The sequence below is a fragment of the Cebus imitator genome, unplaced genomic scaffold, assembly GCF_001604975.1.
Source record: "Cebus imitator isolate Cc_AM_T3 unplaced genomic scaffold, Cebus_imitator-1.0 Scaffold211, whole genome shotgun sequence".
Lineage (NCBI taxonomy): Eukaryota > Metazoa > Chordata > Mammalia > Primates > Cebidae > Cebus > Cebus imitator.
The window spans coordinates 2483010-2500736 of record NW_016107526.1 but is presented as its reverse complement, the minus strand read 5'-3'; the positions used below and the strand labels follow the sequence as shown (position 1 = coordinate 2500736).

Sequence of the window (17727 nt, the reverse complement as noted above, 5' to 3'; positions counted from 1 at the left end):
CACAAGTCATGTTCACAACAGCTAAAATAATAAATTTGAGAACAGTTGCTACCCTAATTTTTGCTTAAAACAATTAGTGTTCTTATACACTTACATAGTACTGATATAGACTTCTTATTAACTTATGTAGCAAACATTTCCTGAACATTTAAATTCATTCTAATTGCATATAGGTAGGCATATGGTATATATGGGCACTTTGTCAAAGATTAGCTTTTGTTCAACATTCCTCAGTGTTTTCGGCAATATTAAATATAGATACCTTTTCGATGAAACTGAAGAGACCCCAGCAGACATATGGATTTTAGCATCTCTGTGGTATACATTTCTAAGCAGCACTGCAGCTGGATATAAAGCCGACAGATTTCTGGATGGATCTCACCATCTTCTGGGCTGCAAGACAATGAAAGAGAAAAGCTGTGAACATTCTCAGATTTCACTCATCAGCCATTTTTCCGAGAGGGAAAAATGCTCAATAAAGATTCCTTAAAGCCTTGATCCTAAAATATAGGACTTCCTGCTTTCAAACCAATGACCAATGTGACAGTTCTTATATAAGTGTCTTTCTGACTAACAGTTCTTAATTTTTTTTCCCCTTCAGCAGCAGAGTTCTGCTGGGAGCTTAAAATCATAAATGCTTTACATAATTGAAAATATCAGACATCTTCAATTTAGCTGTTGGAACAAATTCCAAAATATATTTAAACCATAAGAATCTCCTAGCCTGCAAGAAGAGATAAAAAAGACTTGTTTTTAGAGAAACTGACAGGAGCAATTCAATTACCAGTTGTAAGTCAGCTCTTTAATATTAGGGCCCTAGTGTAATATGATTAGAGAGCAATTTACAAATTATTTTTATCAAGATTTTTTTGTCTCAATCTAAAGGATCTTCCTGTATTGTTTGCTATGGCTAATTTATGAAAGACCAAAAGTTTTTTAATGAAAAAATAAAAATTTTATGAAAAAAGGAAAGTAATAAAATTCTGTTAATTATGCTTAACACTCTAAAGCTATATACACTGAACTTATGATCTAAAATTCTAAAGTCCTTGTGTCTTTTTCTATTAAATATGATAAAACATAAAAATGTGAATATGATAAAACAGGAAGCAATCACTTTTGTTTTTGTTTAAGGAGAGAAAAATTAGTTGTTGATAAAATAATACTCTATTTTATGTGACTAACGTTGAATAAAGTAAACCAAATAAAAGGGATAAAGTTTAGAGAGATATTAGAAATAAAATAAAAACTAAAAGTGAACTCTATCAAGTGTCTTAATGAGTTAAGTTGACTGCTATCCCTATTAATTTAAAATGCAATGAAATCTGATTTTTAAATATAGCATTTGTATTTGATTTCTTTGTAATGTGGGTCAGTGGCAAAATATCAGGAGGTAATTATCAGATAAAAATAGTGGCTTCAAGTTCTGGAATCACAGTAAAGAGAATTTGTGTGTGCACAGCACTTTACAATGATAATTAGTTTTCATTTTCAATAGATGAGCAAGAGTTGATCTAACCATATGGCTTATATAACACAAGAAAATGCAAAATTCTTAGCCTCAGCATCAGTGATGCCTGCACATGTCTTTCCTGTGTCAGACAGAATAAAGTATCTCAAAAGAGCTTTCATGTAAAATTTGGCTTTATCTGAAAATTAAAAGATGTAATTTTTTCATTTGTGTCTCATGGGTGACACCCTAGGCCAACTTTGGAAGCAAATGTATTTCTGGGGAAAGTATTGGGTTTTTTTTCAGAGTATCCTTCCATAGTTGCCTTCCACCCTCAAGCTGTCCTCACCACTGAGACATACCCAGACACACCCACACCCACCCCCCCACACACCTCTGATTATTTCATATCGTCTTCAGCCTGTCAAAATGTCTCTGACTGTGTCCTATTCCCTCATGGACCTGCTAGATTCTGAACAGATAATGGGCATTAATGGTTCATGTAATAAAAATTGATCCTCTTTTATTATCTACTAATACATTAATTTTCAGAGCAGAATCTGAAGATAATGTCTTAATCTACAAGAAGGGTAAAGGGAAAATATTTTCAGGCAGACAGGTCTTTTCTATGTTGGTTCATCATCCCAACATCAGCTGCCTATTTTCACCTACAGATAACATTGGCCTTGGTGGCTCACAGGCAGGTATTTTTTTTAATTTTATTTTATTTTTAATGGATACATAATTGTACATACTATAGTATATAATGTGATGTTTTGATACATGTGTATATTGTATAGTGATCAAATCAGAGTAGTTGTCAGATCCATTACCTCAAATATTTATCATTTCTTTGTGGTGAGAACATTCAGAATACTCTCTTGTAGCTATTTTGAAATATAAAATACATTATGGTTAACTATACTCATCCTACTTACTGTGCAATAGAACACCAGAACTTATTCCTTTTATCTAACTGTAACTTTGAAGAATATAAAATGCTGCACAACTTTGCATGTCATCCTTGCTTAGGGGCCATGGTAATCTTTTCTGTATCATTTCAATTTTAGTGTATATGATGCTGAACACTCATATGCAGATTAAAAAAAAATCTGTTGTATGTATTGCACATTTTATGAGTGGGACAATTAGCCAGTACAGTAGCATCCAAGCCATGGAACGTTCTTATTTTCAGAAGTCTAAAATATGTGCCTTGTGGCTTAGTTTCAAAAATATGCAAACTTCATATATGGATGACATTTTATGTAATTTAAACAAATGACTACCATATTAACATATTTTAAGAATCAGTATATTTTGTTTATTATTTCACAGCTAGAAAAAGAGAGGTAAAGCATGTATTAGGTGCTTCTGAGAAAAGGCAAGTCAAAACAGACTAAAATGCCTAATTCAAAATATTTATTTGGGTGCCATCTCCCAAATGCCTCCAACCCACAGAGATTCTGGAAACTGGACCCCTCAAAAATGTTACAAGAAGGAATTGAATAGGTACCACCAGAAATCCAACCTGCCTAAAAAAATTAATTGATGCTAAAGTTGCATCATAAATTTTCTGGGTAACAAAGTCGTATACACACTCATATGTTATCTTTTAATGTCTAGGGAAACTGCAATATAGCGAAAGAAAGGAAGTATTTAAAGAAGAGTGGAAAAGCTAAGGTATCTTTTATGTTAGAGTTTCATGATGCCTAGACTAAGTTACATTAACCTCAGGCCTTGTACAATTTATTTATCCCTCTTTAGAGCTTAATATTTATCACCATTAGTGATTACTGAAAGTTCATTGAAACACAATTCGTCAAACGAGTTATAATACGTCTGATGTTATAAACAGTGAACTGAAATACATTTTCGAGAAATATTAAGAGCATTTGCATTATTTTAATAACAAATGAGTAAGAGTTGAATCATGGAGAGTGAAAGAAGAGCTAAGAAAATAGCAATAAAAGCTTGAAACTTCCTAGGAATAAATTACAAGACCTAAGGAAACATTTACAGTAAAATGAAGTTGGACCTGTGTAATTCCTACAGGAACTGGAAGCAACTTAACTTAGAGGCAATTTTACCATATGTTACTTATGTTTAGTCTAACACAATTCACTCTAGTTAATTGGAGTTTAGGTCTGTGAGAGTCACCCCGAGGGTGATTCATTTAATTCAGTCAAATATGTTTTATGAGTTAGTGATTAGATTGTGATTATTTATTTTTCTATTGAGTGTAAGTCAAGAGCTAAGCTAATCATTTTGATTAATTTCAAAGCCTTAGTATTAATAGAAAAAAACCTAAGAATTAAATTCAACAAAATTTCAGTGCTTTAGAGCTCAAGTTGAATCCAAAACCATTTAAAATAACGACCAAATTATAAATCTGCTTTCAACCAAGTCCTTACAGATCAGGATTTAATGACTAAATCATATGGCTGAGGACACCTGAACTGCTGTAGGAGGAGGATGACATGAATACAGACTTTGCCTAAGTTGCCTCTTGATAATGGAAACTCTCTCTGTTGTTAATATTCTTATTTTGTAGTTCAAAAAGTAATATGATAAAGGTCTGCCAGAATGGCCAACCGTAAAAAGACTCATAATGCCTAATGTTGGTGTTGATGTGGAGCAACAGAAATGCTCATACATTTTTGGTGGTAATTAAATCGTCTACAACACCTTTGAAAAAAGTTCTGGAAGTTTCTTATAAAGCTAAACATATACCCATCCTATGACCTCACATTTCCACTTCTAGGTATTTGGCCAAGAGAAATAAAAACATATTCACAAATAGAGTTCTACAAGAATATTCATTGTATTTTATTTAGATTAATCCCAAACTGGAAACAGCCAAGGTGTCTGTCAAGAGAAAAATGGTATAAAGAAATTAGTACACTTCTACAATAAAATAATACTCAACAATTAAACGAAGCTAACTCCTGATCCTCAAAACAACATAGATTAATCACAAAAGCATTATCTTGAATGAGAAAATCCTTACACAAAAGAATTAATACCGCATTATTTCATTGATAGAGGCTCTAGAACAGGTAAAATGGACGGTAAATATTAGAACAGTGGTGGGGAATTGGCTGAGAAGGAGCATAAGTAAACTTTCTGGGGTAAGGATGATATTCTACATCTAGGTGGAGGTTTAGTTATACTGGTGTATACATTTGGCAAAATGTATTTAATGGTACACTTAAGATTTGCATTTGATTACACGCAAATTTTACTTAAAAAAAGAAAATCCAATATTGAACTCAGTTAATACTATGTATACTGAATTGTTTACAAGTAAAGTTTACTGATGTCTGCAGGTTTAGGAAAATAATATGGATTGCTGGTTGGACAGAGAGATAACACAGGTAGATACATAATAAAGCAAGTATCATAAAATGTAAATTATAGAATCTAGGGAGTGAATATTTACTTGATGACTGAGGATTTACATTTCCCTAAATAATTACATGGGATAAATTAATCAAAACAACTGCGAGGCTTTATAATTGGAAGGGTCAAGTTCAGGAGTTAACACACTGGGGATTTTAGTTACGAAATGTCTTGGCTCTGCATCTGTCTGCTCTTTTGCTGAGGTTGCCAGACTTCAGAGGCCTATGTAGCCGCTAATAGCTTTTTAAAAACAGCAAAATGTTTGTTGTTTTAATGGTCTGTCCCTAATGTAATGATTTATGTATTTAGTTGAATGGAGTAAGACATAATGAAAGGAAAATGAGTCCTGGAGTCAGAAAACTTAGATTTAAATATAGGTTTGCCCCTTAGAATTGTCATCTTTGGAAAACTACTTTAACTTCTCTGAGACTCAGTTTTCTTAGCTGTGAAATTGGAATAACACCTATATGAAGTATCTCAAGGCTGCTGCAAGGATCAAATTAAATCTGTGTGGGAAAACAAGTATAAAAGGCAAAGGATGGTAAGAAGTTGGCTACAATCCCTTTTAGCACATCAAACTTGTGTTTACTTAGCCTTCTGCTTGAATAAAGTCTTTAGTAATAAAAATTATCTACTGTTCTGTAAAAGTCTTTATTTGCTTTACAGTTCCCTAATATGGACTTTACTTAAATAAATATGCCATTAGGCTAAGGAAAAAAAGGTGTGACCTCATTGACAACCACTCAGCATTTTACAGAATTTAGTGATGACAGATAAACACTCGGGGTTTGTCAGCTAGCAGAAATGGAAACAGAACTCCTGTCACAGCAAATATATCCAAGTTTCTCTTTTCGGAATCAATTCTGTTGTTGACTATTATGCCAAGTGGCAAGGAAAGACTCAGGAAGCCAAAACAGGATGAGGGAAGGGGATGGTATCATTTGCTTTCTTTTTAGAGCAAATAGGAAGAAAAGGGATTAAATGACTTCTCCAAGGAGAGTGAGCTCCAGGATTGCTCTTCAGATATCTCCACTGGTTCCTGTCAAATGGATTCCATTTACAAGGCTACACCCTATTCAGTGCCAGCTTCAGTGATAGCTTCAGAGCTTAGTCTTCATATGGCTTCTGTGAGGGAGATTTCTCAATGTGGTCCCATACATCTGTGTAATCATTGGAGAGTTGGAGGTAGAGAAGACACAAATATGTATTTAAACCCAGTTATTAATTTTGGTTTCAAAATCCTAAAGGTAATTACAAATTCTTATAAATACAGAACAGATGCCAGATACCTACTGAATAACTACACTATTTCATACCAAAATAAGCACTATGATTTAAAAAAAAAAAAAGAAGCACAGTTAATCAGAAGAATAGAAATAAGACATTTTTCAAGGCACCTATACATACTGTAGTTGTGTCTTATCTCCATTTTTCTCGTGATCTTGCTCCAGTGAGTTTTTATGAAACTTGTGCTTTAGGTGGAAACCTGTATTTTTTTTTTTTCATAGAGAGCCTTAGCAAGTGTGATTCCACCAGGAGCCTTTGAAGAATAATTGCAGCAATTCCCCTCACTTCGCAGCATGTTATTTCATGGGAACATATGGCTGGCTCTGTGACTTCCTCACCACTGAACATGAGCTGGGATCAAACTCTGCCCTGGAGCTATTCAGGTTCAGTCAGAAATAAAACTTGACTTTTAACTGTACAGGGGATCCTGAAGTGCAATGGAATTTTCTTTTGGTGGCTACTTTGGGGACCTATTTGTAAAGCAGCAGGCCTTAGAGGGGCCAGCATCTTTTACGGTTTCTAGTGATATTCTGGTGTCCATCTCCCTGTTGTCCCATGCCTGCCCTCTGCCAGCACCTTTGCCATTTCCCCATGACCCAATGGGGAGAGTTGATATGTAATGGGTAGCATTATTAAGCACTTTATTCACTTTTTTTCATTTAAAAAGAAAAATACTATAAACATTTAAACACTAAAAAAAATAATCATCACTTCCCTGGCCTTTGATGCTTATAATGAAATAAGACTAAAAATATTACTATTAAATTGTAAGTCATCTTTTATTCATCTTAAATGTAACCGTTTGATGCAATACTGGGGAAGTCGGGAATAAGTGATGACATTTAGGGCAATTCTGAAGGGGCAATCTAGGCATTTCTCAGGGCATTGGAGGTTACAGGAGTTTATGGTTGATAACATCATGACTTTGTGTTTTTGGGACAGGAGTATCACTCCTAAAAGTCATTTTTATTAGCAAGGAGAAAACTAACATGTACAAGGCAACATTTCTTTAATCTTTAAAATAAAATGTCTTTCTTATTCTGTCTTGGCCTCTTCTTCCACCTTCCTATCCTTTTTGGCTTGAGAGTCTCTTGGCCTCTCTATTTTTCCCTTTGACTCTCTTAACATTGTCCTCTTCATAGTTTTTGATTGGGCAAAAAGCTCTTTAGGTCTTCATCTTATAAGATCTTGTGATTCTTAGAGCTAGCAGAGACAGGCCTGCGACTGATAGAGTCTGAGTGCTGAATTCTTCAATCTCTGCTAGGATGAAAATCAGTACCATGGATTACATGGCTAGAATATAGCCCTTTCCCCCTGAATATAGCTAGCATTAGTTTATTTTTAAAGGTATATATTTAAGTATATTTATATTTAAAGATATATATTTATATATGATATTTATCATATATATTTGATATATATTATATATTTAATGATATATATTTATATTATATTTATTTATATAAGATATAAATATATGTTTATATATTTTTATATACAAGATATATATTTATACATAAATATATATTTATATCTTAAAAAAATATTTATACATATTTTTTTAAAAGAGAACTACATATACTTGAATTAAAGAAACATACATGTTTCCACATTTTAATCTGCAAAATCAAGATTTTCAAACTCTAATCCTTACTGTTTTAATCTGATATCAGTGGTCTTCAAAGGTTAATTATCATTCAATTATCATGCATTACACTGGAAAGAAATCAACTTGTTAATTTTCATTATATCCAAAGTCTGAGTCATTCATTGCAGTATGCAGTTAATTTCTGCTTTTATCCACTGGAATTTTAGGGGTCAATACATTAAACTTTTGGCTTATTTAAATAGTATTTAGCTTTTTATTCTTAATTATGGTTTTAAGTTAGTGATACTGTATTTCTCTTCAGGAAAGCTACAGGTTTTATGATATCAGTATTGCCAAAAACAGTGACACAGCTTTAAAACAACCAGAGCAAGTGGGTTGACTATGTTTAAATTATTCAATTAATGCTGATGTTTGCAACTTCAGAAAAATAGTATGGATTGTTGGTTGGACAGAGGGATAAACAGACAGGTAGATATGTAATAAAGCAAGTATTGTAAAAATATTAATTGTATAATCTAGGGAGTGGGTATTTGCTTGATGACTGAGGATTTACAAAAGACAGATTTTTATTTAAAGAAGACATTCTATCATCTCATTTAACTGTAACAGCACAAAATGTTGATAAATAATTATGACAAATAAGTTATATAGTTATAGAATACCCAATTATTGAATCCATTGTTTGCCAGTACCAAATGGCCTCCTCTTCCATGCAAGAGATGGTTTATAGTGACAGAAAGACCGTAAGGGTCCCCAAATATGGACCACACAGGCCTGAAATCCAATTTTTTAGACTCACAAAAGGATTAAGCTTGAAAGGCTCTGAGGCAGGATAGGTAGTAAAGGAAGTAACCCTGTTCTCAGAACCCAGCAATTGTGGTGACCATACAGTCTACACAATAAACCCCAGCATCTCCATTGTAATTGAGATCATTCAAGCAAAGCTATCTTCAGTAGGGAATTTCCCTTACTGAGAACATGTACACTTTAATTTTACCTGTCCTCAAGCTGACCTTTTGCTCATTTTAATAGAAAAAAAAAACCTCCCCTGGCTGGAAATTTAAGATGCTAATGAGACATACAATATATGAACAAGCTTGTATAGCTACTGTGCATGTGCTCCCGGAGGACCACCCAGAACATGCTTGCTAGTAACACCTCTTCCCACCTCCTTATGAATAATCATGTAAGACTCCCATAAAGGAGGCTCCCCAGTGCCAGTCTTGCTGTTTTGCTTTTACAAGCAGGCTGCCCTGAATTCTCTCTCTCAGGGTATACTGTCTATTCTGAACTTGACTTACAAGATATTCTTCTTTTGCAATAAATTACTCTATGCTGCATTTTCTTTGCTGTGTATTATCCCTTGTTTAAATTATTTTAAATGAAGAAAACAAGAACCAAAGTGTCACATCAGCTGTCAGCAGCTCTTTGGGGAGAGTTTAGGAAGAGGGTAGAAAATTGGCATCTGTTTATTATACTAATAATAATAATAGCAAAAACAGAGAGTTCTACTATGTGCCAGAGGCCCAGGGCTGCCAGCTTAGCTCTCTGTTTCATGCTTTAGTTGATATGACAACTTTAGAGGAGAGTTAGAGCTTTCTTCCCCAGGATTTTGTAGTCTTTTTCAGCTTCAGACTCCTACCCAACACTAGGGGTTCTGTACACATTATATCTAATTGGATTCTGGAGTGTTATTGTCTTTTCATTGGCATGCAATGATAATTTCCACTTTTTTGCATAATTGTCAAAAATGATGTTTCATGCCAATATGAAAATGTATATATCTAGACAGATGTAAGAGCTATTTTCTACAAAAAGGCACATGTTTTATGCAAACAGAAGAGGCCAGTATCTATACACATTGAAAATATCATATTCCATTATGTGTTTCTTCACTGGACTGTAAACTCTTTGAGTTAAAAAAAAGTTTATCTTATGTATCTCTGTAATTCCCAACCCTTAACATATTGTCTGGTACATACAAAATAAAACAATTCCAGGGTAGCTTAAAAAGTAATGCCTATGTGGTGTGAGAAGTTGGAAGGGTGGGGCTACAGTGCTGGGTCTGCCTCATCTGTTCCATTTCACCGCTAGAGATTGGCTTCTTGAGGGTTTCTTTTCCTGAAGGCTTTTTTTTTTAAACTATTTTATAAAAAAGAATACATATAAACATAATTCCTTTTATGCAGGAAAGTAACTTTGGAAGTCTAGCACTGGCACACCTGTGATTTTAAATCTAAAAAAGGAAAAGATGACTTATTCCGGAAGTAACCATCCTAACATTTTGGTACATTTCCTTGCACATTAAAAAAATAAGTATATAAATATACATATGCCACAGGCAAATATATATATATATATATATATATATATATATATATATATATATATAGAGAGAGAGAGAGAGAGAGAGAGAGAGAAAGAGAGAGAAAGAGGGAGCAAGTGAACAGCATATAATATATATATTACATTGGAGTTCACTTTTTTACCTAACAACATACCACCTATTAGTTTAGCCTTTCTAAGTGAATTAGCTTCTCTGAGTCTTAGTTTTCTTATCTATAAATTGAGGATAACAGTGCCTATCTGAGAGTGTTGTTGTGACAAATGAAATTATTCATAATAAAGTCTCCAGGATGGTAATGCATGGAAAAAGATGAATGCATTCGGATGCTTGTCCAAGTTTCTTCTTTACTTGTAATAGTTTGATGCAGAGATTACATGCTGGTGGCATGTGGTCTAAACATGCCCACAGACTTGTTTCATTTGGCTTGCAGTAGTCAACCTTTTGTTCATGAATTCACACAACAATCTTGATTTCCCATGTTTCTTAATGTCAGAAGATGATGGCACCAGGCCTGCTCTGGAATGGTAGCACTTAACTGGGGCTGAGGAATAGCCACCCTTTTAAAAAAGCAGAAGCTCCCTAGTTCTCCAGAGAACCCTGCCCAGACTGCCTCACATACTGACTGTATCAGTGTGGCTCCTGCTGCATCTAGATTTGCTAGCGCTGGTTTAGAGAGCAATGAATTAGGATATACAACAGTCTGCAAAGTGAGCTTACCAAACAACCACATTTTAGGAGGTAAGTCTGCAGGCAGCAAATGCTTGCATCAATATCAGTGGAGTAGAATTTCCTCGATAAAAATGCTTTCTTTGATATGAAACATAAAATTGGAAATTAAGACTTGGTTATTATTTAAGGCTATATAAAAAGTTCATCACAATCTATACCCTTCTAATAAATTATAAATCATAACTTTAAAATAATTATTAAAGAGCTTCAAAAGCTCTTGAACAAACAAGATCCCAAATCATGAAATAAGCCACATATTTGAAATATTACAAAATAAGCTTTCTGATCTTATTCCAAGAAGCAAAAATTCAGTTTGTCACTTAACCAAGAAGTGTATTAAAGACAATCAGCAAAGATCCTTGAAACTGTGTAGTTGGCTTCAGTTTATCTACAATTAGAACTTTGGAAATACTTCCACAATGGCAGTTACTGAATGAACTGCAGTGTTTGTGGGTAGACTGAGGCAGAACATGACCAGTGGCAGGGTAGCATATGACACTGTATTAAGAGTATGGTAGCATTGTAGACTAGATGACTGACAATTTTTCTAGGTCATTCACTTTAAAATGCCACTTCAATCTTGGCTAACTGAATGATCCAATTCAATGTTGAGAGATAGGGAATCTCTTGACTAGAGAGTGATACTAACACTAACACAACACTGAAGTTGATGTTTAATACCCTTCAGGTGAAGTGCATTGATGGCCTTTACGTGAAAGAAAAAATGGGAGACAAACACATAATTACAAATAAAAGAAGTGCAGAAATGTTCAGACTAAAAAGACACAGGTTGTGAAGCCCTGTAATCAAAGTTAATTTCATCCTGAAGGATATCAAAGAAGCACCACAGGCTTATTTTTGAAACTCCAAAAATTCCTTTTACGTTCAAAATAAACACACGTAGAAGAAAGTAAAGGTATTATATATTAGTTTGCTAGGACTGCTGCAACAAATCCCCACAAACTAGGTGGGTTACATATTGTCTCACAGCTCTGGAGGCTGGAAGTTCAAGATGCAGGTGTCAGCAGGGTTGGCTCCTATTGAGGGCTGTGGGGAAGAAACTGCTCCGAGCTTCTACCTAGCATCGTAGTTTTCTGGCAATCACTGAAGTTCTCTGGCTTATAAAAGTATCACCCCAACCTCTGCTTTCACCTACACAGAGCTTCCTGTGTGTGCCTGTCCACGTTTCCCATTTTGATAAGTATATCAGTCAGAATGGATTAAAGGCCCACCTACTCCAGTAAGATTTTCTCTTAACAAATTAAATCAGCAATGACCTTATTTCCAAATAAGGTCACATTCCAAATAAGGGTTAAGACTTCGACATATGAATTTGGGGGACATACAATTCAATTAATAACATTGCTGTTTGAAAAAGCAGTTGATGAATTTAAGAAACCCTACCAACCAGATTGTCCGGGCTCAAAGTATAAATGGGTTCATGGATTAATTAACAAATGAGAGATCTTTATCTATGATACAATAGGGTTTTGAGTAGTTAACCCTACTTTCCTTTTCTGCCCTTTAAAGTAATCAAAGAATTTATTGTCCTAGATTTAAAATCACATGTGTGCCAGTGCTAGACTTCCAGAGTAACTTTTCATCAGGATCCAGGGAGAGGGTGCAAGCAGGAAAAAGGAGCAGCTGGGGAGACAGGAAGGGAGTGTGAGAGGGTAGCGCAACATTCTTAGAAAATGTGTGTTCTGTCAGATACAGATCCTTAGATTACAATATCCCTAGGAACAGGAAGTTTTACCCATTGTCTCAGTTTCCCCAGCAGCTAGCTTACTGCTTGTCTCATTAAAGGCTCTCCATCCATATTTGTTGAAACGGATTAAACTGAACTTTCAAGGCGGAGATTGTAGAAGATGCCCAGTCCTGCTCACCCACCAGCTCCCCTGGTTTCACTGTTGGAAATGGTGTTGTGCTGGGTGGACCATGGATTTGGGTCCATGTGGTACATGTGGCACTTTCAAAGGGACAAGGCTAGTAACTTCAGAGTGTTCAAGTTGGTGAAGGAAAGCAACAGTCCTGGGGAAGGAGAGTCCACTTGACTGTGGGAGATCAGGCTTCCTCAAAAAGAGGAAAGAATATTAACATCAAGGCCACCTTCTAGCTCCACATGCAGCATAAATGCTCCAGAGTCAGAAAGCCCTGGGTTTCTATCTTAATTTCGTTACTTACAGCTGTGTGACTTTGGGCAATTTTCTTAATCTCTCAGTGCCTCAAATCAGTATAACACTTCATAGCTTATCAAAAAGATTTAAGTGAAATAATATACAGAAAACATAAGGTCATGACAAGCAGAAATGAATGGAGGATGTGTTCCAGGGAGGCGTTCTTTACATTATGCCTAGATAAACTTATATCTTTGTTACAGGCTTTTTTCTTACTTATTGATTCAAATACTATTTATTGAGTCCCTGCTATTCAAAACAGGATGAAATTGGGGAAAAAAAGAAAAGCATTACATTTTCTGGAGTCCTTTCCTAAGAGTTCATGAAGACCCCCATTATCATCCTATGGTGTTTTTGTTTGATGATAACATATGTGTAGTCTCCACTAACACAAATTGATTTTTCTGGTTTATTCCTTCCTTGATGTAGTATCATTTTATTGCCAACAAGTTTTCAACTAAATGGCTCCACCGTGGAGATCTACATATAATTTTTTCTTTCTTTAATGATGAAGTATAATTAGGTGAAACAGAATGAAAGTACTCTGCACCTCTGCCAATGGTTAGCTCAAGAACGGAAATAGCTCTTCAGGCAGACAGACATATGGGCAGGAGGAGACAGTGATTAGCAAACGTTTAGGTCAGTCTCTCCAATAGAGACATTACTTTTGATTTTCAAAGTGGCATAAATTATGTAAGATCATTTTAGCGAGGGGAAAAAAGGTTGGTGAGCTTCACTAAGAACTTGAGGTTAGGAACATGCTTTTATTATTTCTTGGCACTCATTTCAACATTAGCAAAATATAATGACATTTATTGGGAGTTTACTGTGTGCCAGACACCATGCTAAGCACTTACATCCCATTTAATTCTTACAATGAGTCTATGAGGTAGTTTCTATCCCTATCCTCAATTTACAGGTTGAGGGAAATGAGGCTTAAGAGAGGTTATGAAAATTGCTGAAGGTCACCCAAAGAGTAAACACAGTGGTAGGACTCAAACCCACATTTATGATATTAGCTGTTGCATACCATTACCAGTACAGAGTACTCAGGAATGGAAGTCTATTTATATGTTTGTTTATTCAGCCCAGGCATAGTTATCAAGAGCATACATTTTGTAAAATATTGTGCTAGGAATGAAATAATCATTTTCTTTTTTCTTTTTTGAGTCCCTAAATTATTGTGGCTTAAAAGTTGGCCCTACTCCTAGTTCTTCAACTTTTCCTATAATAAGTATACAATGTTATTTTCTGTCTAGCTCGGAGTAACACATAACAGAAAGGAGGCACAGGAGGACCACCAGGCTAGTGCAAGCTAGTCTACGTGGAGTATAGGGAAAAGCGCCAAGAACAGGATGCTCCTGCCCCCCAGGGGTCCCTGCCTCTAAGCAGAGCAATGAGAATGGGAAAAGGATATGGCAAGAACCAGGCATGGAACTCTCCCTAGCTTTTTGTGCTCTTTTCTGCACACACAAAAATGAATGCATTGAGGGAAAAGTGGAAAGGTGGCATCGATGATGTTCATGGACTGTCATTATTCTCTCTTTTTCCCAAGGAATGACAAGAGTCAAGATGCAATGCAGCGTCCCCTTCTTATTATTTCACTGGGAATGTGAGACTTTTTTGCATACGAGGAGAAATGAGTACTGAAAATTATTGGCAAAGCATTTTAGAAGTGAGAAGATTATTAATGCAAATATATGACATTGTTAGTGGCTAATGGCTCAGCTGGATTTACAAAATAAGAGCTTTCAAATATTATGCTGAGACAAATGGTCTTCAAACTTTGTATATCATGCATTTCTATGAGTAAAAAATTAAGCATGCACTTCTAGTGTACAACATATACTTGTATATATGCACACATAATGATATTAACTATTAGACATATTTTTAAACACACAAAAATAGAAATTAGGAAAGGAGTATGTAATAAGAAAGTTATATAATACTTTCTTTCAGGTCATCTTGCACAACTTCATTTTGAAGCCTGAGTTCACAGACTCAGCTTGGAGGTTCTCAAACTTTAATGTGCATCAGAATCACTTGGAGGGTTTAAACTACAGAATGCAGGGCTCTATCCCTGGAGTTTCCAATTCAGTGGGTCAGGGTGGGGCCTGATCATTTGATTTGTATTAAATTCCTAGTTGATCCAGGAACCATACCTTGAAAACAACTGGGTTAGCCTATTACAACTATATCTTTGTAAACACATTAAAACAAATTTGTTTTTAAATGCTGGATATAGAGAAAGTACCGACCGTCAGGCTAAATTTTGATGTTATAAGTAGGAATTTCATGGTATGAGTTGTTTGCATGAAACAGCAGTGTGATATATGTAGGGCCTTATTAAATGATGAACATGTTATATAATATGACTTAATTTAGACAGATTAGAATTCAGGATCTCAAACAATGATTTCTGAATCCACTTCTTATTCTTTGTTTTTAAAGTCTTTCTCCTGGCTCCATGTAGACTGAGTGATTATTTTTCTTTATCCCTGCTATTATTTTTATTTGACAGTATTCCTTTCTGGTAGAACACTGTGTGCTTGACCTAAAAAAAAAAAAAAAATCTGTGTGTCTACACCTCTACGTGTGTGTAAAAGAAAAAACAGAGTGCTGAGAGAAGAAAGACATTTCAAGATTTGTATCTTTACTACAGAATGCAGGGCTCTATCCCTGGAGTTTCCACTTCAGTGGGTCAGGGTGGGGCCTGATCATTTGATTTGTATTAAATTCCTAGTTGATCCTTGAAAAGTAAACCTTTATCCATTCAGTGCTTCTCTAAAATGAGTGTTTTTCCAGGCTTTTGCCCAACTAGTTTGAGGAGGGCCTTTCATTATATTTTTAGTGGATGAGTTTTTTTTTTTTAATCCCACATCTATGTTTGATTTTGTAAATACCACATAAATGCACATATACATCAATGGAACAACACAGTGTTAAAATAAAATGTAACTGTTAGAAGTTACATTTCCTCTCTCCCTTTTCTTCCTAATTTTCTTATAGTCCTCCTCCTTCCTCTGATCGCTTCAATTATTCCTGGGTACTGTTCTGCTTTTATTTTCTGTCCACAACATTGGCTAAAGTGTTAGGCTGAAATACAACTTGCTAGCAGAGATATTTACATTTAGGAAAATGATTATTGAAGATGAGAAGGCACCCAGCACCCCAGCATCCAAAGGAAAGAAGTAATAATGTTGACATGCCGGTGATATTTAAAGCAGGCAACCAAGTAAAGTTCCCCCAAGCATAACATACAGCCATAGAGCTAATTCCATGAACCAAAAGAGTAGCATCACTAAACGTCCACCCACATTCCAAGACGACACATGGAGAGAAAAATGTTTTCAGATGCCATTCAGGATACACACTAGAGAAATCTTAGTAGATCCAAACCCACACCTTAGCTCAAAGTTAAGCAGATGGAAGACCATGGGAGGCTGCAGGCCCGCAGTGATATGGCATCCCACATGACAGGCACCCCTGAGAAGCCAAGCATTGCTTGGCAGATTATTCCAGGAGGCCTCCTGGAGTGTGTGCATTCAGATTGCAAATCCTATTTGGTTTGCACTCTAGGTTTTACTGCTCAAGGTTTTATCCTAATTTAAAAATGTCTTGTTTAAAAAGTTTTGCTTCATTTTGGCCTTCTTTCATTACTTGTCCTTGAACTTGTGTCACAGCAGTCTTAATATGAACTGACATCATATTACGAATCAAAGGAAATGCAGCAACACCCACTTTACAAATTAGCATATGAGTTAACAAAGAGTCCCAAATGGTGAGATGACCAAAAAGGGGCAATGTTTCTAGGCAAGGGCAAGGGCAAAGTCAAAAACGATAAACTCAGAGGCTTTCTGCCTCCTGTCCTAAATACATCACTTACAGAGGTGTTCATTTAAAAGCAACTGGGAAAGGCAGAGGATACACAAAGTCACATTCCTGCTCACATCACTAAAATTCCAGAGATTCATAGCAGATATCCAATATGCCTACAGCTTGAAGGATGTCAGTCTGCAGTCTCTGCTGAGGCCTGAAGTCTCAGCAAAAAAGTAGAAAGACAGATCCTGTCTGTCTTTGTTATTGTGGCTGTGCCGTCTGAACTTTCTGCAAAGAGCACTTGTACCAGGATGGAAAACATCATTCTTTAGAGAGTAGGAGGGAAATTAGAAAAGTTGGTCCAGGCAGAAAATGAAGCATAATACCAAGAAAACTGGCTGACAATATGATAGAAAGAAAGGACCCATCAGGACAAATCTGCTTGGGTATGTGGGGGAGCGTAACTGCATTTCTCCAGTGTAAGTTTACACATGCTGGCTGCTACCGTTGTAGTGAAACATCTTATAGAACACAGCCCATTCTTTCCCAAGCATTTAGGTGGGCAGGAAGTATTTCTTTTTAGTTTTAATATTACAATTTCTGTTTTGTTTGTTTGTTGTTTTAAGCAGTGCGGTTCTACTTTTTAAGAATGTCATTTCTTTTCCAAGTTGACTACTTAGAAATACAAGTACCAGTGTGTACTTCAGTTACATTTCCAAAATATGAATAAGTGAAGTCTCCAAGCGATGTGCACAAATGCATTTTCCTCTACTAAGAATTATGAAAAGCAGTCTCCTTTACAATTTAAATATGTTGTCTAAAGATACAAATCTTGAAATGTCTTTCTTCTCTCAGCACTCTATTTTTTTTTTTTTTTTTTTAGGTCAAGCACACAGTGTTCTACCAG

The 17727-nt window shown here is 35.5% G+C and overlaps 1 protein-coding gene and 1 non-coding gene across 3 annotated transcripts in view; both read right to left on the bottom strand.

Moving 5' to 3' along the window:
- LOC108317878 (regulator of G protein signaling 7 binding protein) overlaps positions 1-17727 on the bottom strand; it is a 110331-nt gene that overhangs the window by 36061 nt on the left and 56543 nt on the right. For both annotated transcript variants that reach the window (XM_017548583.2, XM_017548582.2), the window contains exon 3: positions 263-393. In XM_017548583.2, the coding sequence (XP_017404072.1) occupies positions 263-393 (131 nt within the window). The remainder of the gene's footprint in view (positions 1-262; positions 394-17727) is intronic.
- On the bottom strand, positions 2438-2543 carry LOC119474106. Its single transcript, XR_005203400.1, has one exon. It is a non-coding gene; the product is annotated as a U6 spliceosomal RNA (small nuclear RNA).